Source organism: Caretta caretta, chromosome 4 (genome assembly GCF_965140235.1).
Source record: "Caretta caretta isolate rCarCar2 chromosome 4, rCarCar1.hap1, whole genome shotgun sequence".
Classification (NCBI taxonomy): Eukaryota; Metazoa; Chordata; order Testudines; family Cheloniidae; genus Caretta; species Caretta caretta.
Genome location: NC_134209.1, coordinates 95,064,960 through 95,089,261, shown reverse-complemented (window position 1 = coordinate 95,089,261; position 24,302 = coordinate 95,064,960). Strand labels below are relative to the sequence as shown.

General features: G+C 42.7%; 1 protein-coding gene across 6 annotated transcripts in view; it reads right to left on the bottom strand.

The window, feature by feature from the left end:
• The window catches only part of FGL1 (fibrinogen like 1), a 54,247-nt gene extending 42,838 nt beyond the window's left edge, over nucleotides 1-11,409 (bottom strand). For 4 of the 6 annotated variants that reach the window (XM_048848164.2, XM_048848167.2, XM_048848168.2 and 1 more), the window contains exons 1-2: nucleotides 11,265-11,409; nucleotides 333-408 (exon numbers count right to left, since the gene is read on the bottom strand). In XM_048848164.2, coding sequence (XP_048704121.1) covers nucleotides 333-398 — 66 coding nt within the window. In that variant the 5' untranslated portion in view covers nucleotides 399-408; nucleotides 11,265-11,409. Of the gene's footprint in view, nucleotides 1-332; nucleotides 409-759; nucleotides 814-11,240 lie in introns of all 6 variants that reach the window. The other 2 variants (XM_048848165.2, XM_075127880.1) reach the window with 2 other exon arrangements.
• Between the last annotated feature and the right edge of the window lie 12,893 nt (nucleotides 11,410-24,302).

The following is a 24,302-nucleotide window of genomic DNA, read 5'->3' as shown; positions in this document are numbered from 1 at the left end:
AAACGGAAGTGCCAGAATGTAAGAATTTGAGAGACTGTTCTTGTGCTAGTTCCAGCCTGACCACAACAGGAATTACTGCCACAGAAGTCTGCTCCCACAAAGCTCAGTCTCAGGAGATTTCCAGGTCCAAGAAATCTGACTGATTTGGATGTTTGTTATATCGCCCAAACTTTTGGGTGCTTCTCCAGACAATCCTTCTGAACTTTTTGAAGTTAACCTATTGCTAGAGGAAAATTTAGACATAAGAATAATGTAACTTATTCTTGACCTCTTCTATACTGTTAGAAATAAACAAGGGCATTATAAATACGATTGGAATTAGTAAAACTTACCGAGTTACCAATGGCCGTTATTAAGCAATTTGCAAGGATGAAATTAAATAGTTTCAAAATCTTCATTCTCAGGAAACTGCAAAAGAAAGTAACAATAAAATCTGCATTAATTTAAATCTGTTTTATTTAGCCCTTTAAAATCCTCCAGGCACTATTTTCACTATATTTAAAATAAGTGGGAGGGAAATTATTTTGGTGGGGGCAGGGAAACTCATACTTTCTTTACCCATCATGAACAAGCCAAAAAAAAAAAAAAAAAAGACAGCACAAAATCATTCCCCCCCTTGCACGCCACTTTTAATAGATCACCAATATTCATTTGAATGAGTACTGAAAATATATTTTCATGCAAAGATATTCAGAGGCTAGGAAATCACAAAATTGCAAAAATGCAAAACAAAAAAAAACAAACAAAAACCTCACTCACTCCCATTGACTTTGGTAGAAGCAGGCTTGGGATAATGTTGAGGCTGCACTGGTCCTTGAGAAAATATGGACAAGACAGACAATATAAAAGGTAGGACAAATTTGGCTCTCAATTACATCAACAGAACTGAAAGGTGAATTTGATCTGAATTAGAGAAGATGTCTTCTATGAAGCTCTCCTGTCAGCAGGATAGAACAGAACATAATCAGACCTCTGCCACAGAATCATTGTTAGAAATATGTAGAATAGAAACTGATATTCAGCTTCCATACCACTGATGACAAGACATAGGGTTGCCAACCCTCCAGGATTAGCCTGGAATCTCCAGGAATTAAAGATTAATCTTTACTTAAAGATTATGTCAGGTGATGAAACCTCCAAGAATAGGTCCAACCAAAACTGGCAACCCCAGACAAAAACTGCTTTTGAAAAATTTTCTGGGAGTATGTTGTACTGTACAGTATATGACATTTTAAACTGCTTTACTTGAGTTATAAACTCAATTAATTATTATTATTACAAGTATTACAATTATTATTATTATAATATCATATTTCAAAAAAACCTTACATTAAAAAACATTGGCCTGCTAAACCCAGGGTTGAGAGTTCAATCCTTGTGGGGACCGTTTAGGGATCTGGGGCAGAAATTGGGGATTGGTCCTGCTTTGAGCAGGGGATTGGACTAGATGACTTCCAGAGGTCCCTTCCAACCCTGAGATTCCATGATTCTATGAAAAGCTCTTATGACCATAGTGTCTCAGTGTCTCAACATTAATAAAATTAGCCTCACAACTTCCTGTTTGGTAGGGTAGTGTTATTGTCCTCACTTTAGAGATGAGGAACTAAGGGCTTGTCTACATGAGAAAGCTGTGTTGGTTTAACTTGAATTGGGTTTTTTAATTGATTTTGTTAAACTGGTGCAAACTGCTGTATAGACACTCATTTCAGTTTAAGAGTAGCTTATTTCAGTTTAACTTAAACCAATTCCTAACTGACTTTAACTAAACCAAAATAAGCCTGGTTTAAACTGGAATAAGAGTGTCCACAGAGCCTTTTGCACTAATTAAATTAGTTTGAAAAACAATTTCAATTAAACCAATGCAAGTTTGTGGTTAGACAAGGCCTAATATACAGAGAGATTAAGGTTCAATTTTAGCAAAGCACTTCAGTATGTGCGTGATAGAGAATAGCTTTTGTGGAAATTTCTACTCGGTTTATTTACACATGCATGTGCAATGCCAAAGGAACACTGGCAGATTGTTCTTTATATTGTGTAACAAAAAACAGTGTGCATATGTGATATATCTTTTTTTAAACTCTTATAACTCAGCCAAATCAGATCTAATGTTCACGAGACCTCCGAAAAGCACATGTCCTAGAGGCTCTGGCCCTGCCAAATGTCATTTTTATCACCTTCATTTTGCAGATCTTTTGATTTTGTAGAAAAAATGCATTTTTCCCACCATGTAATTTACTATGCTTGAAAATGGCTCATCTGTTTTTGGTGAAATGTTCAGAACAGAAGTCACTCTGGGACAGAGAGCAAATGTATCAAACTTCACCCCAAACTTTAAAACATTGAGAAACCTGAAAATGACCCTTTAGAATGAAAAATCCTGGGCAATGTTAATGTAAGTGTTGCTATGTGCCACAGACTGAAATTTTTAAAGTTACCTAGGGGATATGGATACCAAATTCCCATTAGTTTTAATGGCAATTGAGCATCCAGTTCTCTTAGGGAAGATTTGAAAAAAAAATCACATTTTATATTAAGGTTACATTTAAAAAAAATTATGAAGGGTTAATAAATGAGTAATAGATGTTTTAATAATGGTTAATCAATTGTTAGAGTCTAACAAGCCAAGCCAAATAACCATGGCTTTAAACGTTCTATAAAACCTACCACGAATGTGCTGCTGACAGTCTCTAATGCTACTCATACCTGTAGTAGGTTTCCAATATCTATTGATCACTGACTAGCCCTTTATAAACTTTTTATAAATGTGTCTTATAAAGTATGATCTGAAAATCTCAGCCTTGACTATTTGTCATAAATTTTCTGAATCATAACTTTAAATTGTTTCCCATGCTGACCAGATATTATTATAGGCATTATATTATCTGAATATTTAATTTAAACGCAGAGGACCAAATTCTGCTCTTATTTACACCGGTGCAACCCTATTAATTTCAGTTTTAATGAAAGCAGAATTTGCAAAACCTGCCTGTCATTGAACTCTGACTTTAATCTGGATTTCAAATACTTTGAACCATGACAAACCTGAGGCACTTTCACATATCTGTGTAGTCATTCTCTTGTTGCAGCTACTATAGTCTTGAAAGCAGCTGTTGCCACCTGTTACAATGATTTTCTTTCAGTCATGGGAGATGAGTGACCTAAGAGTACATCAGCTAGCTGGGCAACTTGCACATAACCTTTCGTTTCTAGCTTTGACTATCTCGGTCATACTACTTATTCTGCATACAGTTGTGATCAAGATATATTGTCTAGGACTTGAGGATTATATTTCTTTCATTTAATAATTCATGTTCATCTAGTATGCATAACTGCAGGCATTTATTTTCATCAACTGCACACTAATCTTCACAGTCCAACTGTTCCACAGAGAGTTCCCCAATCTGACGGGCTTGAATGGAATGTTAATCCTTCCAGGATTGAACATCATTCTAACGAGAGTAACTTCATTGTTTAAAGGGAGTAGCAAACACACCTTAGGCCTGGTCTACACTAGGACTTTAGGTCGAATTTAGCAGCGTTAAATCGATGTAAACCTGCACCCGTCCACACAATAAAGCCCTTTATTTCGACTTAAAGGGCTCTTAAAATCGATTTCCTTACTCCACCCCTGACAAGTGGATTAGCGCTTAAATCGACGTTGCCGGCTCGAATTTGGGGTACTGTGGACACAATTCGATGGTATTGGCCTCCGGGAGCTATCCCAGAGTGCTCCATTATGACCGCTCTGGACAGCACTCTCAACTCAGATGCACTGGCCAGGTAGACAGGAAAAGAACCGCGAACTTTTGAATCTCATTTCCTGTTTGGCCAGCGTGGCAAGCTGCAGGTGACCATGCTCATCAGCACAGGTGACCATGATGGAGTCCCAGAATTGCAAAAGAGCTCCAGCATGGACTGAACGGGAGGTACGGGATCTGATCGCTGTTTGGGGAGAGGAATCCGTGCTATCAGAACTCCGTTCCAGTTTTCGAAATGCCAAAACCTTTGTGAAAATCTCCCAGGGCATGAAGGACAGAGGCCATAACAGGGACCCGAAGCAGTGCCGCGTGAAACTGAAGGAGCTGAGGCAAGCCTACCAGAAAACCAGAGAGGCAAACAGCCGCTCTGGGTCAGAGCCCCAAACATGCCGCTTCTATGATGAGCTGCATGCCATTTTAGGGGGTTCAGCCACCACTACCCCAGCCGTGTTGTTTGACTCCTTCAATGGAGATGGAGGCAATACGGAAGCAGGTTTTGGGGACGAAGAAGATGATGATGATGAGGAAGTTGTAGATAGCTCACAGCAAGCAAGCGGAGAAACCGGTTTTCCCGACAGCCAGGAACTGTTTCTCACCCTAGACCTGGAGCCAGTACCCCCCGAACCCACCCAAGGCTGCCTCCTGGACCCAGCAGGCGGAGAAGGGACCTCTGGTGAGTGTACCTTTTAAAATACTATACATGGTTTAAAAGCAAGCATGTGAAAGGATTACTTTGCCCTGGCATTTGCGGTTCTCCTAGATGTAGTCCTAAAGCCTTTGCAAAAGGTTTCTGGGGAGGGCAGCCTTATTGCGTCCTTCATGGTAGGACACTTTACCACTCCAGGCCAGTAACACGTACTCGGGAATCATTGTAGAACAAAGCATTGCAGTGTATGTTTGCTGGCATTCAAACAACATCCGTTCTTTATCTCTCTGTGTTATCCTCAGGAGAGTGAGATCTAATTCATGGTCACCTGGTTGAAATAGAGTGCTTTTCTTCAGGGGACACTCAGAGGAGCCCATTCCTGCTGGGCTGTTTGCCTGTGGCTAAACAGAAATGTTCCCCGCTGTTAGCCACAGGGAGGGGGGAAGGTTGAGGGGGTAGTCACGTGGTGGGAGGAGGCAAAATGCGACCTTGTAACGAAAGCACATGTGCTATGTATGTAATGTTAACAGCAAGGTTTACCCTGAAAGAGTGTAGCCACTGTTTTATAAAATGTGTCTTTTTAAATACCGCTGTCCATTTTTTTTTCCTCCACCAGCTGCATGTGTTTCAATTATCACAGGATCTTCTCCTTCCCAGAGGCTAGTGAAGCTTAGAAAGAAAAAAAAACACACTCGCGATGAAATGTTCTCCGAGCTCATGCTGTCCTCCCACACTGACAGAGCACAGACGAATGCGTGGAGGCAAATAATGTCAGAGTGCAGGAAAGCACAAAATGACCGGGAGGAGAGGTGGCGGGCTGAAAAGAGTAAGTGGCGGGCTGAAGACAGGGCTGAAGCTCAAATGTGGCGGCAGTGTGATGAGAGGAGGCAGGATTCAATGCTGAGGCTGCTGCAGGACCAAACCAGTATGCTCCAGTGTATGGTTGAGCTGCAGCAAAGGCAGCTGGAGCACAGACTGCCACTGCAGCCCCTCTGTAACCAACCGCCCTCCTCCCCAAGTTCCATAGCCTCCACACCCAGACGCCCAAGAACGCGGTGGGGGGGCCTCCGGCCAACCAGCCACTCCACCACAGAGGACTGCCCAAAAAAAAGAAGGCTGTCATTCAATAAATTTTAAAGTTGTAAACTTTTAAAGTGCTGTGCTGAAAGTGCTGTGTGGCATTTTCCTTCCCTCCTCCACCACCCCTCCTGGGCTACCTTGGTAGTCATCCCCCTATTTGTGTGATGAATGAATAAAGAATGCATGAATGTGAAGCAACAATGACTTTATTGCCTCTGCAAGCGGTGATTGAAGGGAGGAGGGGCGGGTGGTTAGCTTACAGGGAAGTAGAGTGAACCAAGGGGCGGGGGATTTCATCAAGGAGAAACAAACAGAACTTTCACACCATAGCCCTGCCAGTCATGAAACTGGTTTTCAAAGCTTCTCTGATGCGTACCGCGCCCTCCTGTGCTCTTCTAACCGCCCTGGTGTCTGGCTGCGCGTAACCAGCAGCCAGGCGATTTATCTCAACCTCCCACCCCGCCATAAACGTCTCCCCCTTACTCTCACAGATATTGTGGAGCACACAGCAAGCAGTAATAACAGTGGGAATATTGGTTTCGCTGAGGTCTAAGCGAGTCAGTAAACTGCGCCAGCGCGCCTTTAAACGTCCAAATGCACATTCTACCACCATTCTGCACTTGCTCAGCCTGTAGTTGAACAGCTCCTGACTACTGTCCAGGCTGCCTGTGTACGGCTTCATGAGCCATGGCATTAAGGGGTAGGCTGGGTCCCCAAGGATAACTATAGGCATTTCAACATCCCCAACAGTTATTTTCTGGTCTGGGAATAAAGTCCCTTCCTGCAGCTTTTGAAACAGACCAGAGTTCCTGAAGATGCGAGCATCATGCACCTTTCCCGGCCATCCCACGTTGATGTTGGTGAAACGTCCCTTGTGATCCACCAAAGCTTGCAGCTCAATCGAAAAGTACCCCTTGCGGTTTATGTACTCGGCGGCTTGGTGCTCCGGTGCCAAGATAGGGATATGGGTTCCGTCTATAGCCCCACCACAGTTAGGGAATCCCATTGCAGCAAAGCCATCCACTATGACTTGCACATTTCCCAGGGTCACTACCCTTGATATCAGCAGATCTTTGATTGCGTGGGCTACTTGCATCACAGCAGCCCCCACAGTAGAGTTGCCCACTCCAAATTGATTCCCAACTGACCGGTAGCTGTCTGGCGTTGCAAGCTTCCACAGGGCTATCGCCACTCGCTTCTCAACTGTGAGGGCTGCTCTCATCTTGGTATTCATGCGCCTCAGGGCAGGGGAAAGCAAGTCACAAAGTTCCATGAAAGTGCCCTTACGCATGCGAAAGTTTCGCAGCCACTGGGAATTGTCCCAGACCTGCAACACTATGCGGTCCCACCAGTCTGTGCTTGTTTCCCGAGCCCAGAATCGGCGTTCCACAGCATGAACCTGCCCCATTAGCACCATGATGCATGCATTGGCAGGGCCCATGCTTTCAGAGAAATCTGTGTCCATGTCCTGATCGCTCACGTGATCGCGCTGATGTCGCCTCCTCGCCTGGTATCGCTTTGCCAGGTTCTGGTGCTGCATATACTGCTGGATAATGCGTGTGGTGTTTAATGTGCTCCTAATTGCCAAAGTGAGCTGAGCGGCCTCCATGCTTGCCTTGGTATGGCGTCCGCACAGAAAAAAGGCGCGGAACGATTGTCTGCCGTTGCTCTGACCGAGGGAGGGACGACTGACGACACGGCTTACAGGGTTGGCTTCAGGGAGCTAAAATCAACAAAGGGGGTGTCTGTACATCAAGGAGTATTTCAGGCAGGACTTCACGGAGGGTTCCAATAAGAAATGGTGCACCTAAGTTATCGTTCTTATTGGAACAAGGAGGTTAGCCTGGCTTCTGATTGATACATGGCTAGATTTACCTCGCTGCACCTTCTCTGTGAGTGACTGCAGTGTGACCTAGAGGAATGAGTCCCCTAGACAGGGGAGGAGGCAAATGAGTACAAAACAAATCTGGTCTATTTCTTGTTTTGACCCACTCCATCTATCTTTTAGATCTTTGGCTGGCAGCAGACGGTGCAGAAGGACTGCATGCCATCCACATCTCATGGCTGCTCGGCAGAAGATGGTACAGTACGACTGCTAGCAGTCCGTATCGCCTGCCCACTCACCATAAGACGGTTCAATAGGACTGACTGCAGGACTAAAGAGAATGACCTGGTCAAGTCACTCCAAATTTAGTCCCTGCGCCCATGTCTGCCCAGGCGCTCCCAGCCGACGTGGCCAGGAGCACCTCGGACATGACGATGACGGCTACCAGTCGTACTGTACCATCTGCTGCCACAAGGCAAGGGGTTGCTGCTACTGTGTAGCAATGCCGTACCGCGTCTGCCAGCACCCAGGAGACATAGGGTGACGGTTACCTGAGCGGGCTCCATGCTTGCCGTGGTATGGCGTCTGCACAGGTAACTCAGGAAAAAAGGCGCGAAATGATTGTCTGCCCTTGCTTTCACGGAGGGAGGGAGGGAACGGGGGCCTGACGATATGTACCCAGAACCACCCGCGACAATGTTTTAGCCCCATCAGGCATTGGGATCTCAACCCAGAATTCCAATGGGCAGCAGAGACTGCGGGAACTGTGGGATAGCTACCCACAGTGCAACGCTCCGGAAGTCGACTCTAGCCTCAGTACTGTGGAAGCGCTCCACCGAGTTAATGCACTTAATGCACTTAGAGCATTTTCTGTGGGGACACACACACTCGAATATATAAAACCGATTTCTAAAAAACCGACTTCTATAAATTCGACCTTATTCCGTAGTGTAGACATAGGTGTTGATGCAAAAGCAGACTTTACTCGTCAGAGTTCTTTTAGTCAGCCTATACCTCTTACCGTATGTTTGATCTATTGCATGTGAACTATAGATCAGGTGTAGGAGTTTAGAATTTGTGCAGCTGAGTTTGTATATTCTATTAAAATGAAGTAACCATTCTATTTAAAAGGTTGCTCATTTTAAATGAAGTCTCTCTCATGCAGAGGTGCACAAGGGTTGGAGTTGGAAGTTCTCTGGAATACAACTTTGTCTATATCGGCTCTAGCACAGCCAAAAGACAGTTTCACTGATATGATATCCATAGGTGCCGACTCTGTGGGTGCTCCAGGGCTGGAGCACCCATGGGGAAAAATTAGTGGGTGAACCTACCGGCAGCCAAGCTCCCCACCCCGCCCCCACAGCCACACCTCCTCCTCCGCCTCCTCCCCTGAGTGTGCCACGTCTCCACTCCTCCCTCCCTCCCAGTGCTTGCCACTGCCAAACAGCTGTAGCAAGCTCTGGGAGGGAGCGGGGGGAGCAGGAACATGGTACGCTCAGGGGAGGAGGCGGGGAAGAGGTGGGGCCGGGGCGGGGATTTGGGGAAGGAGTCAAATAGGGGCAGGGAGGGGGCGGAGTTGGGGCAGGAGGGGGGCGGGGCAGGGGTGGAGTCGGGGTGGGGGTGGGGACAGAGGGCGGTAGAGCACTCACTGGTGCCAGAAGAAGTCGGTGCCTATGATGATATCTGGTATAAATTCACCTCTTTGGCTTAGCTTCCCTATATTTTATTTATTTCTTCATATTTCAAATACTTGTAAGGTAAATGGGACCACTTGTGAGGTTGCAGGTTGCAGAACTGGGCACTTAATGTACAGTACAACTCCTCCCATTACACCTAATTAGACCTCCCTTCCAATATAACTTGCAGCAGGACCTTGTACTCCCACTGATTTTTATTAACAAAAAGTCATGGTTCAGGATTAGCTGAACCTTTGACCGCTCTGTCTCTCAGGTTGGAATCCTGTGATTCAGCCTACTTTTAGATTGGGTCTCCAGGTTACAGTACCCTGGTTTACCAACTTTGTTTCCTTAGCTAGCTCAACCAAGTTTGGCACCTGCCCGAAACTTCCCTTCAGGAGCAGTGATCTGTCTGAAAATACAAGTGGCAGACACCTTCTTCAAAACAAAGTATTATTTATTTATTCAGAGAAACATAACAATCAGAGAGAAAATGGACTGCAAGATAGACTGGAGAGTCTGTGGGGACTATTTCTGACTCCATGGTAAGATTGTTAGTGATCCAGGAGTTCACATTAGTCACTGGCTTAGTGAAGTCTAATTATAGAATATACCACTAGTCTGGGGTGTCCGCCCTATTTTGACAGTCTGCCCTGAGGTAGGCACTCACAGTCATGAGCCACTCCAGACAGACATCATGACAGTCTACATCCTCATGCTAATCTCTTTGCCTATTTAAACAGTTACATTCATTTTACATAGTTACTTAGAACTTAATCAGAAATCTCCTTACAAGGTAAAACAATTAATTAAGAAAGTCTCTCCCTACACTATGTCAATGATTATAAATAAACAAACATTCACATATTAAAGCAGCAAGCAAGCCTATTCATTCCAATAAAGCTGCCATACGAGTAAATAAATAGTCACAACACAGCTGAAATCAGTCACATGATTTTAGTGAACATTCTTCTGTTACTGACTTTAGTGACTCCAAAGAGATAATATGTGCTGAATAATTATAAAGATGACTTTCCCTCTAACACCAACATTTACCCGTAAAGGAAACAGAAATTGTACACATAGGAGCTCTTCCCCTGAAAAACCTTCAAGGTGGATAACAGATCTTACAGATTTGCTGTCATCAGTTTTCCACACACCATGAAAGGCCATAGGTGAAGATAAAAACCTAAAGAAAGTTCTTCTCATCTGAAGACACAAAATACTACCACTTGATCCAAAGGAGAATCATCTTTAGGTAAAGCAGTATTAAGGCTTATGAGATGTTCTGACATTCCATCCATAAAAGGACAGTGGTACCCATATAGTAGATAAGATATTATAGCAGGGAGGGGATGTGCATGGCTCTCTGAGAGATTTTAAATTATTTCACTGAAGAAAAAAAAGCCAGGTAGATGTATTTAAACTTTCTTCTACCATGCCATCCTTATGCAAGGAATTTCCTCCCACTATTTATGCTCTAGTCAGACTTCCCCTCTGTTCAAATTCCTCCGAAAATCACTTATCCTTCAATGTTCTTCAATGGTAATCCATCAAATAGATATCAATACCATCAAAAAACACTACACTGCTAAAATATTGGACTCTCGATGTGTGATTTGGTTTTGGTTTTGCCTGCCTGAATTCTGTAGATTGCAAGCTGTGTGGAGTTTGCACTGTGTCATCTGTATTTGTACAGTGCCAAGAACATCAATGGCGCTAAATAAATAAAATAAAATAATAATAATAATAGGCAAGAACCTTTGCAGTGAAGTGAAATCTCCTGCTGAAAATGTAAATTGGTCAGTATATGACCTGCAGGGAAATATTTTTCTCCTTGCATTCTTAAGAATTATTAAAAGCTAAACCATTCTCATGAACAAGTATTCATTACCTCATTATTCAAGCACTGCACTGTTTTACATTGGGTCATATCATCTACAGAAATGCACCCACTTTTTCTGCAACGCTGTCAATGATTTTAACCCATTTTAAGGCCTAAAAACAGTCTTGCCATAGTTCAGACATTAATGTATTAAAATATATTTAGGACTACAGATCTTAGTTTAGAGTTTATTGAATAACATAACTAAATGTTTTAGCAAAACATCTATATCCACCCTTAACACAGTCACACCATTAGAGATCATTAAAACAATATGTTATTAGTTCAAAAACATGTCCATTTTTACTCAGCATTGTAGAAAGCACCCCAAATCCCTGCTTACACCCTCAAGCCCACCTATCATCTTTACCTTTACTCTCCAGACATAACTTACAATTGTTAAATCTTCCTCGCTGATGCAAAGAATTCCACAGCCTTTCTGTGAGCGAGATTGTTTTTGCTATTAAATTCTGTAGAGTTGAGACTTAGGTCTGCTATGAGTCAGCGGGCAGGAATGTTACTGAGGAGTTGCAGTGATCAAGACTAACTAAATTGGAACACAGGAGAGAGAAGACTATAATATAGTGCATAATATACAAATTGAAAAATAAATTAATAAAAAAAGAAAGGAAGAAAGATCTATGGTCTTTCTATGGCCCTGATCCAGGAAAGCATTCCTCATCAGGATAGCACTTCAGCACATGCTTAACATTAAGCGCATGCCTAAGTGCTTTCCTGAATCAGGGCCTAAATTTGTTAGGCTTCAGAAACACACAAGCATGTAAGATTAATTTAGAACTGTGTAATAGATAATACATTGTAGAGCTGGGAAAGTAAGGAATGTCTGCAAAAACACACAAACAAAGTAATGTAGAGAGCCAAAGGGGCTAGAGGCAGAGAATTGTGGTTGACTATGATGGACAAGGACATTCTAACTATGATGGACAAACACAGGGAACATTTATTATTGTTTTAGTGACATCTTATAGGCACATGAGCCTTCGGACTTTGTTGGGACATAGTCATACTACTATGGGCTAATTTAGAGCTGGACAGAGATACATTTTCCATGTATGTTTGTTCAAACAAAAAAATTGAATTTGTTTTGACTGTTGGCACTTCACTTGTGTTGGTTTTCCAAGAAAAGCCCAGCAAATGAGTGTACTGGTAGGCATGCTTCTGGAAAGAGTGAACTTTATAAGAAATATTAAGGAATATTCAAGGAAAGCAATTTTGGACAATTTTGAAAGTGAGTTTTTGCACTGGCAATCTAATTTTAAGAATAATACTTATCCACTCAGGGAAGAGAAATCATACTATGTAAGCCATAGGTTCAATTAAAACTAAACAACACAGCTCTAATTTTGCATTGCAAATGTTAAATACCTACAACAAATGCTCACGAATGACCTAGATAATGAATCATTGCGAGAAGATATTCTGCAAGTCATTTTAAATAGCAGATAAAGTTGAGAAAATCATGATCTACAAGAATCTACACAGAAAGAAGACATCTATTATTAGAAGGACTTTTTTACCTAGCAGCCGAAAGAAAGCATAAAAAGATCCGATGGCTCAAAGCTGTAGCTAGAAAACTTCAGACTGGAAATAATGCACACAATTTTTAATTCAGAGTAATTAATCATTAAAACAGTTTACCAAGGGAGCCACCATCACTTGAAGTCTTTAAATTAAAATTGTATGTCTTTCTAAAAGATATACTGTGGTTCCACCGCAAGTTATGGGGCCCAATGTAGAATTTACTGGGTGAAATTCAATCATCTGTATTATGCAGGAGGTCGGGCTAGATGACTATCATCACAGGGGTGCCATGAGGATATTTACGCCCAGTATTGTGAGGTGCTTAGATACTATGGAAATGGGAGACATATAAGCACCAGAGGAAAAAAGAACATAATGATCCCTTCTTATCTTGAGATAAGGTTAGGGCCCAGAGCCTCAAAGGCATGTAGGTGCCTAATTCCCTTGGATGGGAGTTAGGCCCCTAAATATCTTTGAGGATCCAGACCTAGACTCTCAACTATCGTAAATTGGCTAAACTCCATTGACTTCAGTGGGGCTATGCCAGTTTACCTAGCTAATGACCTGGCCACCCAAGTCTATGAATAAGTTGCTCTTGGACAACTTGCAACCACACGTGAGGGAAAAGTCATCAAACACCATGAATTACTCACTCATCTCTCAGCTAATTTCTTAAAAACAATTATAAAAATTATATCGCTGTTGCTCACTTCTATGCTAGACCTTGTAAAACTTTAAACTTCCCATGTGCATGGTGACATCAGTCAGTCCATGCTGTGAATTGACAGTCAACTTCAAGGGCAATAGAACTTTAAAAAGCCACCTACTTTCTTACATCGATGTTTAAAAGAAATTACTTCAGTCAAAGAAAGTGGAGGGTCTTTCTTCATGTTATGAGCCTTTTTAGCTGTGCTGCTGCTGCTGCAGTCTTTTATCTGGCACAATTTCAAGAGCTTGTAAAATCAGTACATCCAAGATAATGTGTTCATAAAGTCAGCCCTTTGTCACTCAAACTCAAAAGAGTCTGCAAACAGACAAGAATTTGTGTGGTATGCTGAGTTGTTAAGAGGTTGTTTTTTTTTCTTTCTTCCTGATAAGCTATAATGCAAGTGTTAAGCGCCATTTATAAGAAGTGGAGCTTCATCTTTTCATATGTGGCTGACTCTTAGCCTGGAAAGTTTCAAATCAACTTCAGCTGTCATGTAAAAACACAGAAGGGTCAAAGATTGTACAACCATGAAATTGTAGCTCTGTACATGCCAAAATTTACTTTCACTCCATCTGTTATGAATTAATTTGTTTACACGATTCATGGCTTTTTTTTTTTTTTTGGTTTCTGGAATGTCCAGAATAAATAGAAAACATGTAATAGACTTGACTCTAAAGTCGGTAAAAACCACATTTTAAATTGTGTCCCAAGAAAGTACAGTATTATATATCCAGCAAGAGGATATTCAAATAGTCTTATACACATATGCTGATCAAGTAACAAAAATGCCTTTATAAGAAGTTGCTAGAATTTTTGGTAGTTTAGCCAAGATTATATTTTTAAATTATTTTTTACTATGGATGCCGAAAATCTGATTAATCAAATCAAAAATCCTTAATACTTTTGTACTCTCTGATTCATGTATTTTTCAGTAATTCACACCATTAATGATTTGTTGCTTCTATCACTTTTATGTAGTAATCATAGCTTGAAAAATGTAATTTATTTACAACTGATACAAAACATAATTGAAATCTGAGATAGCCAGCCTCAGCTTTGTAATTTTTTCCTATTAACTTAAAATCATTATGAGTCCAATTTTAAAAAGCAGCCTTTAAGGTTTGCGTGTATAAACTAGATTAGAGAATGACTGAAAAATTAGCCTTCCATGTTTAAAACCTGCTTAGATCATTATCACAACAATGAAGCTGCCAGTTACCAGAATAATATTGTATTTCAACATCATAAATGTGTTTCGTGAATAAAAGCACATATATGCCTTGAGTGTGTGCATAGTTGATAGACATGTTAAAAGGCACAGTCTCACTTTTACACAAGACAGACCAAATTCAGCCCTAATGTAAGTGGTACATGTGACGGGTTTGATTACAGAGACTCCCTTGAGGCTGTCACCTGATGTGCTGGAATTACCTCTGAGCCTGTTTTCCACTGCCAGCTTGGGACTCCAGAACCCTGCCATGTTGAGCCAGACATCCTAGTCTGCTGCAACACAGACCCAGGTCTGGTCCATGCCCTCAAAGCTGCTGACTTTAACCAAAAACTGCTCAGCAAGTCACCTATCTCCAGCACCCAGACACCAAGCTCCCAATGGGATCCAAACCCCAAATAAATCTGTTTTACTCTGTATAAAGCTTATACAGGGTAAACTCATAAATTGTCCGCCCTCTATAACACCGATAGAGAGATATGCACAGCTTGTTTGCTCCCCCAGGTATTAATCACTTACTCTGGGTTAATTAATAAACAAAAGTGATTTTATTAAGTATAAAAAGTAGGATTTAAGTGGTTTCAAGTAATAACCAACAGAACAAAGTAAGTTACCAAGCAAAATAAAACAAAACATGCAAGTCTAAGCCTAATACATTTAAGAAACTGAATACAGGTAAATCTCACCCTCAGAGATGTTCCAATAAGCTTCTTTCACAGACTAGACTCCTTCTTAGTCTGGGCCCATGTCTTTCCCCAGTACAGTTCTTGTTAGTGCCAACTCAGGTGGTAACTAGGGGATTTCTCATGACTGGCAGCCCCCTTTGTTCTGTTCCACCCCCTTTTATAGCTTTGGCACAAGGCGGGAATCTTTTGTCTCTCTGGGTCCCCGCCCCACATAGGAAGACTTACAAGTAAACAGAGCCATTTACAACCAATTTTCCTGGTCAATGGGAGCCATCAAGATTCTAAACCACCATTAATGGCCCACACTTTGCATAATTACAATAGAATGTTAGAGTAATACTTCATATTTCTAGCTTCAGATACAAGAATGATACATTCATACAAAGAGGATGAACACACTCAGTAGATTATAAGCTTTGTAATGATACCTTACAAGAGACCTTTTCATGAAGCATATTCCAGTTACATCATATTCACACTTATAAACATATTTCCATTAAACATGTGGAGTGCAACATCACAGTACAACTCTACTGACTTCAACAAAATTGCTGTAGCTCAGTGGTTCTCAGACTTACTTGATTGGGCTCCCCTTCTTTGTGTCTGTAGTTATTTACGCCACGCCCTCCAAGTACATATCCCGCTGCCCAGCTCTGAAGGCAGAGCAGAGAGCAGCAGCTGCTGGCTGGGCACTCAGCTCTGAAGGCAGCGCTGTGCCAGGAGCAGCACAGAAGGAAGGGTTGAGCCCCATTGTCACCCTTCCTTCTGTGCTGCTGCTGACACCCTGGGGCTTACAGCCGGAGCCCCACTGCCTCCAGATGAGGGATTGGGGAGTGGGGGAAGGAGAGCCTCAGCTCAGACTGTCTCCTGGTGAGGGATTTGCGGGGGAGGGATAACTCAGTGGTTTGAGCATTGGCCTGCTAAACCCAGGGTTATAAGTTCAATCCTTCAGGGGGCCATTTAGGGATCTGGGGCAAAAATTGGGGATTGGTCCTGCTTTAAGCAGGGGGTTGGACTAGATGACGTCCTGAGGTCCCTTCCAACCCTGATATTCTATGATTCTATGATTGAAGGAGGAGGGAAGGAGAGCCCAAGTCTGGGCTGCCTCACAGTGAGACAGTGGGGTTGGGTGGGAAGGAGAGACCATGCTTGGGTGGCAGGACTCCAGCTGTCAGCCCTGGCCTGGCTGGGCTCTGGCTGTCCCCTTCATTCCCACTTCCTAGGTATTTATGGCTCTTCTGCACGAGCCCTAGCCACCCAGGGCTGATAGCCAGAGCTCTTCAAAAAAAAAAAAAAAGCACACTGCTCGTGCCTCCCTTGGGAGGCTTGCCCCATAGTTTGAGAACCACTGCTCTAGCTCGTACAAGCGCTCACTTTGAGTCATCATATATAATATGCCGCCATGTCATTCAACAGTTAGAGTGATTGGAAACTCAGAGTCCTTTATATGTGACCAAAAATACCCAACAATTAGATTGTTAGTAAAAACACAGAGATAATTTTTAAACAGCTAAATAAAGTTAGTAACTGTTTATACTCCATATGGTATTTTGGAGTCATATTTATGAAAAACAGCATACTTTGAAAAAACATATTTTTTTTCTTTTGGGGCTGGTCTACTCTTAATTACCCTTTAGTTAAGTGGGAGTTGTTCCCTTTTGTCGAGATTTTGAAACTGATTTACATACAAGGGGGTTGCAGCAATTTAACTAAATCAGCTACAAAACAAAATAAGCTACATCTGTGTAAGGCACTCTTGCTGGTGCACAAAGTGTGTGTAGACTAGTGCTCATTCCTGCTGAACTGAAAGTGAAATGCAAAATGGCTTCAAAGCCTACAGAAACAAATAATGGGCCAAATTCAAAAGTGTTTTAAGTTATGTCAGTATGTGGGTGCAAATTCATATGAGGAGGTGGAAGGGTGGTGGCTGTATCAGGAAAAAACAAACAGGATTGTGTAAAAAGATATAACATAAAGCACTTGCCCCCACCAGTTCTGTCTTACTGCCATTGCATGCCTGCCCCTCCATCCCTGCAGTTTGGAGTTTATACTTATTTAGTGACATATTCACTTACTCAACAGCGTGGAAGTTAACCCATCATTTACCTCACCATTAAATCTGGCCCATACTCTTTGTTAAGTTAAATGGTGGCAACACTGAAAAAACTTGTATGTTACATATCTTCTTTGAGATCAAATCCATACTTCTTACAACTGAATACTGGCTTCCTTGGGTAGAATTCTTTCAGAAATGGAATCAGTTGTTTCCCCCTCAATTTAATATAGGGCTACCCCCTTTAGCCAATACTCAGGAAGTTGCAAGTTGTTTCCATTAGGAGGACAAATTGATGATGGAGTCAGGTATTATTTACCAAGAATGTACATAAAGTCCTGTTTTCCTCAACATGGTAGGAATGAAACATCCAGTTTTTGCTCATACTTCCACGTCTCTTCTTAGTCAGAACTTTAACAAAAAGCTCTCTTAGCTTTTTCTTAGGGTCATGCTACAAGTACTTCTCTGGCTGTCTCTGGGGTTTCCTTGCTCCCTTCACTGGATGGTTCCAGGGTGTTACTGCCCCTTCTCTCTCCCTCATGCGCACAGCTCTATCAAACTGTATGCAGCCCCCACATGTTTGTATTCAGACCTCAAGGAAAACCACTCAGACTGCATTGCTCAACACCTATTCCAGCCTCGCACATGGTCTGTGTTTTAGCCAGTGGCTCCTATTGTTTCAGATGTCTATTCCATAAAGGAGCTAAATTGCTTTTTGCATTTATTCTGAATGAAAGGCAGCTGTTACATCTATCACTTTCAATGAGAATTAATCAAACCCCAGTGCCAACAGGTTATAATAGTGTCCCCAGGCAGTACCATAATGGGAACCACACTTAGAACTGGCTCTCTGCTTTTTCCTACCCCTATTATTGTAGTCTGGGACATGTATATGCCTCTCCAGTTGAAAGTGGAGGCAAGCAGGAATGTTGACTAGCTCCAACTGTGCTACTTACCTCCTCTGCCTCACCAGTGGTCTATGGATTTGATGGACATTCAGGTAAATGGCTGCAATTACAGGGCTGTCTATATGGGTTTAAGGTACAGTTATTTGAAAGACTATATACAATAATTAGAGATGGGTCCAAGATGCAAATTTTGGATCTGACTCCTGATGCAAACTTTCTCAAAGTTTAAGGGTGTTTGGATCTATGGTTTTGGTAAAGGTTTATCTCTAATTATAATAATAAATTGGCCTTGTGAAAAGAAGGTATTTGATTATCTAGGGAAGATACCTACCATGTAGCTATATGGAGCCCAATTCACCATTGTCCTCCATCTTGTTTCTTGAACTATACACATACTTAAATGTTTTTGTGGATCGGGGCTAGAGTGCCCAGGCCTTCTAAGATTGAAACTTCTAACCTGCTCCTAGGTAAATCAATTGACATAGAAAGTCCCTGTGAAATGGGGTCTGATCTAATGTTTTCCGGGGGGAGGAATTACACGTGAATTTTTATATGTTAATGTTGCCAATGAAAATATTATCTACATTGTTTTGCTCTGCTGGATATAGCATTCAAGGCCTATATCTACTTTTTGAAAAATGCTAATGATTACTTTTTATTTTCTTTGCTTGAAAACTCTCCTGTAGATATGATGGAAACTATTTACCAAGTAATTCCATAATCATAATTTGACTGTATTTTCAGTTTTAAGTCTTACTTTCTTTCAAATTTTCTGGAAAAATTCTCCCTTCTACTAAAAATTTCCCTTCAAATTTTAAAAGTGAGCATTTTTATTTTAGGGGTCAGAAATTAGCATTATAATAGAGTCCTGGTTGCAACCTTAACTGTGGAGTGGTTTCAGTCTCTTCATAACATCAGAATTGAGCACTCTGTAGCCGTAGCCCCACTGAGTGAAGAAATATAGCAAAGTAATTTGGAAATTAAGTGTATGTCATCCAAACCTGCCAGTGCAGTTCAACAAAGGAAGTAAGCAATTATGTTAGAAATATGTCAGTAATATTTGGATTATAAATCTAATCAAAACACGTCAAAGCCATCCTAACTTTTGTCTATGTGTTCATTATTTTAAATTTAATGTACATATATGACATGCATTACTACAAGTATTTGTTCATTTTTAAAAACTGATTCATAAAAGCAAACATACACTTTAAGAATAGTTGTACAGGCTTTCTTGGCTGGTAAGAGGCACCTAAAATATCTCTTCCCCAACAAAGGAAGATGAACAAGTAAATTATAAATATCAATAGCATGTAGCTTTTGAAGGCTATTGGGGAGTAAAACGCAAATAAAATATCTGGGTATAAGTAACACAAATCACATGAAATTTGAGTGCATGCAGTATTTTATAAAAGTGAACGTTACTGAACTGGTTAAATGGTACCCCAGTGCTTCACACTTACCCACTGTGACGTGTGGCTCAGTACTGCATGCTTTATTGCTTCAGTAAAGTATGCAGTATCACACCACAAAGTTAATTTCCATGGTACTTTGTGAAATTTCTTAACTCTGTATTGCTACAATGTGACATGTTTGACAACTTGTGTTAATATACAAAGTCAACATGCACCTCCAGGGTGTGAGCCTAAGACAATGTAACTGCTAAAGAACACATTTATTTTCAATCAGATGTACTCTATAGTGGTACACATTTTGGCAGATTGCTTCCGTATTAAAATAGGAGCACATACGGACATGAAAATTAGGTTTCAGAGGAACAGCCGTGTTAGTCTGTATTCGCAAAAAGAAAAGGAGTACTTGTGGCACCGGTTAGTCTCTAAGGTGCCACAAGTACTCCTTTTCTTTTTATGAAAATTAGGGTGACTTTGCAGTATTCAGCATAGCTTTATATGCTAAATACTTTAATGCTGACATATTTTTAATGTAAATCAAAGCCATAAGGTATAAAGAAAGCAGTTAGTCCATGGGGCTCATGAAACGTGCAGGAATGACTGCTATCAGATGCTCTTTTAATTTTCCAATTTTAAAGAAGCCCCCTCAATACTTTCTTTTTAGAATGGAATCTCAAATGTTGGAACTATCTCTTTTTGCTATCAATGATAATGCAGAAAGAATAGAAAATGAGAATTCCCTCATTAATTTAGCTTCAAAATGGACTGAATAAAAACAGGGACAAAATCATATGAACTCCTGGCTGTGATAATTTCTTCATAAGGTATATTCGTTTTTGGTTTGTTTCTTTCATTGTATAGTTCTTTGTTTGGGGTCAGGGAGGAAATTTGGGTGGCTTTTACAAGTTAACAATTCTCTCTCTCATTTTGTTTTTCTTTTCTGTTTCCATTTAGCACATTTCTACATTGCTATTTCAGATAGCTAGAGAACGTGAAAGTGGCTAGATTAGTGGTTCTCCACATGCAGCCCACAGGCCACTTGCAGCCCAATCAGCATATAGCTGTGGCTCATGTGACCTCCGCAGGGCCATAACTAGGGTGGGGTGCGAGGGTCACTTGCCCCGGGGAACAGAGCTGGTAGGGGGGTGCAAAAATTGGGCCGTGCAGGATCGGGCCCAGCAGCATCAGTAGAAAGCCAGGGTGCTCAGTGCCCACCCACCCCACAGGATTATGGGTCCAGTGGCCCTGGCTGGAGCAGGCTCCCGGCACTAGGACTGCAGCGGCAGATGGGCAGAGCAGGCTGCACTGCTCATCTACAGACAGCTAACCTAGTAGACCAGTGGCCATGGGAATGGGGTGCAGTGAGCTAGGATGCAGGCTAGGGTTGCCAACTTTCTAATCGCACAAAAATGAATACCCTTGCCCTGCCCCTTCCCTGAGGCCCTGCCCCCTGCTCACTCCATCCCCGCTTCCTCCGTAGGGTTGCCAATCCTCCAGGATTGTCCTGGAATCTCTAGGAATTAAAGATTAACCTTTAATTGAAGATTATGTCTTCTGATGAAACTTCCAGGAATATGTCCAACCAAAGTTGGCAACCCTATTCCTCCGTCACTCGCTCTCCCCGACCCTCACTCACTTTCACCGGGCAGGGCATTCAGAAGCGGGAGGGGGTTAGGGCTCCAGCTCGGGGTGCAGGCTCTGGGGTTGGACCAGGGATGAGGGGTTTGGAGTTCAGGAGGGGGCTCCAGGCTGGGGCCAAGGGGTTCGGAGTGTGGGAGAGGGTTCTTAGCTGGGGTAGGAGGTTGCGGTGCGGGAGGGGGTGCAGCCTCCGGCTGGGGGTGTGGGCTCTGGGGTGGGGCTGGGGATGAGCGCTTTGGGGTGCATGAGGGGGCTCAGGGCTGGGACAGGGGGTTGGGGTGCAGGAGGCGGTGTGGGGTGCAGGCTCTGGGTGGCGCTTACCTCAGGCAGCTCCTGGAAGCAGCCAGCATGTCCGGCTCCTAGGCGCAGGGGCAGCCAGGCGGCTCTATGCGCGGCCCGTGCCCGCAAACACTGCCCCGGCCAGGTTCCTGGCCAATGGGAGCTGTGGAGACAGTGGTTGGGGTGGAGGTAGTGAGCAGAGACCCCATGACCGCCCTTTTAGTGGCCCCATCAGCAGGGTCTCTTTTTGACCGGGCATTCCTGTCAAAAACTGGACACCTGGCAACCCTAGTGCAGGGAGAGGGTCCAGGGCTGCAGGGAGAGGGGTGCAGCTGGTGCATGGGGGACAGGCTCTAGGTGTGGGCAATGGTGACTTGGGGGACTCCCTGGATGAGGAGCTAGATACTGGGGCACTGGATATGGAGGTGCTGGGGCAGTCCCTAGGTGGGGGGGTGGGTGCAGAGGGGAAGTCCCTAGGTGGGAGGCTGGGTTCAGGGCGGGAACAGTCCCTGGGTGGGAGGCTGGATTCTGGAGGGGGCAGTCCATGGGGGGCTGTTCTGCCTTGGATAGGGCACCCTGTCTCTGCAGGGCAGGCATGTGTGCCAGCCCAGTGTTCGGGGATCTAGATACTGGGTGAATGGGGGACAGTCCCTAGCAGGGGGGCTGGGTGCATGGTGGACAGTCCCACGGTGGGCAGTCCCATGCATCTGACAGGGCTCCCCATCTTTGCAGGCAGGCTCCGCAGCTGCACTCTCTGGGCGCTCAGGCCAGCCGCACCACCAGCCACAGCATGGAAGTGAGGGTGACAATACACCATACCATGCCATCCTTACAGTAAATTAATTTTTAACAGTTAATGATTTTACTTATTTAGCTAATTTAAAATGTTCTTGGTAGGCATTTGCTGGTGTTGAAATGAAAGATACAAGATTGATTTGAATCTTATTTCTGTCATAAAACAAATACTAACACTTTTTTTTTGTAGATGTACAGGTAGTATATGTATATTGTGTGGATGTGGCCCACATAACACATATAGAGCTGCATATGTGACCCACAATGATAATTAGGTTGACAACCACTGGGCTAGATGCTGCTGCCATCTGCAGGACAATAATAGGTACTGCTCAGTCACAACATAGAACATAAAGAACAAGAGTACTTGTGGCAATTTAGAGACTAACAAATTTATTAGAGCATAAGCTTTCGTGGGCTAGAGCCCACGTCATCGGATGCATAGAATGGAACATATAGTAAGAAGATATATTTATATATATACACACACATACAGAGAAGGTGGAAGTTGCCATACAAACTGTAAGAGGCTAATTAATTGACCTATTATCAGCAGGAGAAAAAAACTTTTGTAGTGATAATCAGGATGGCCCATTTAGACAGTTGACAAGAAGGTGTGAGGATACTTAACATGGGGAAATAGATTCAATATGTGTAATGACCCAGCCACTCCCAGTCTCTATTCAAACCCAAGTTAATGGTATCTAGTTTACATATTAATTCAAGCTCAGCAGTTTCTCCTTGGAGTCTGTTTTTGAAGCTTTTCTGTTGCAGAATTGGTACCCTTAACTCTTTTACTGAGTGGCCAGAGAGGCTGAAGTGTTCTCTTACTGGTTTTTGAATGTTATGATTCCTGATTAGCCTTACTATATGTTCCATTCTATGCATCCGATGAAGTGGGCTGTAGCCTACGAAAGCTTATGCTCGAATAAATTTGTTAGTCACTAAGGTGCCACAAGTACTCCTGTTCTTTTTGCAGATACAGACTAACACGGCTGCTACTCTGAAACATAGAACATCTTTCTCTGAACCATTGCCAGTATAATGCTGATTATGCATGCAGGGCAGTAGAGGGTGGGAGAAAAAGACATTACTCAAGTAATAGATGCAGAATTGTTTTTAACAAGTATCTGTTACATGCTCTAAGATGAGATTATTAGTTGCACAATAGTTATAGAGATGGTAATGGTACAAATCAGCATGATCTATTACAGGAAGTTGCTGCATATTCTTTTTTTTAAGTGATTTCACTTGTGGAAACATAGGAATATGTCCTTATGCCCTTCCCTGCTGTGGGGACATTTGCCATAAAAATCAGAGATTTGCTGCCTCACAGAGTTTCTGGTCCTTGTGTTCTTCTAGCACAAAGGGGATCAGTTGATGAGCCATGGAAAATAATTTCCTGCAGCTGTTGTTTTGCTCGTGTAAAGTAAAATAAGGTGATGAAGGCTTTAGTAACAATGTAAGTCTCCTTTACCATATTTTTAATGGAGCATAAAGAAAACACCCACTGCACAGGATCAGCATTCAGCAATAAACCACAAACAAATTCTTAGAGCCTCCTGCTTTTGGAGTCTCAGGTAATATAGGCTCAGGAATTCATGGCCCCCTTTCCCTACTTCTGGCAGTAGGAGTAGAGGTATGAGCAACTCATGATCGGATACCCCTCTTGAGCTGCAACCTTTGGTCTTAGTTAGGGACCTGGATATCATATGGCTACTATATCACCAGTCACTCTGGGAAAAGCCTATAAAAAAAACAAATGGTGAGAGCTCTAACTATTGGTCTAAAGGACATAAGAGAGGGTTGCACCACCAGCAGACATTTGGAGTGGGTTTAGACATGCTCTAAGTATGTCTACTGGATTGGGCGCCAAAGGCAGAGGAACACTCAGTGTGTGAATGAGAGTTAAGCACTGAGCAGCTGGGCAGCGTCAGGATGGAGGTGGCTGAGCACGTGCCCAGCTACCAAAATTTAAGCACTTTGGGGACTTTAATGGCAGAAACTTAAGCACATAGGGAATTAAGATGCCTATGGGGATAGGCAGCAACTGAGTAGGGGTTTTCTGAATGCCAGCGATGCCTAGATGTTGGACATAACACCCCAGGTATCTTATTTTGAAAACAGAGATGTAGCTGATAGAGACCACAGGACACGATAGCAGGAGTTATAGCATATTAAA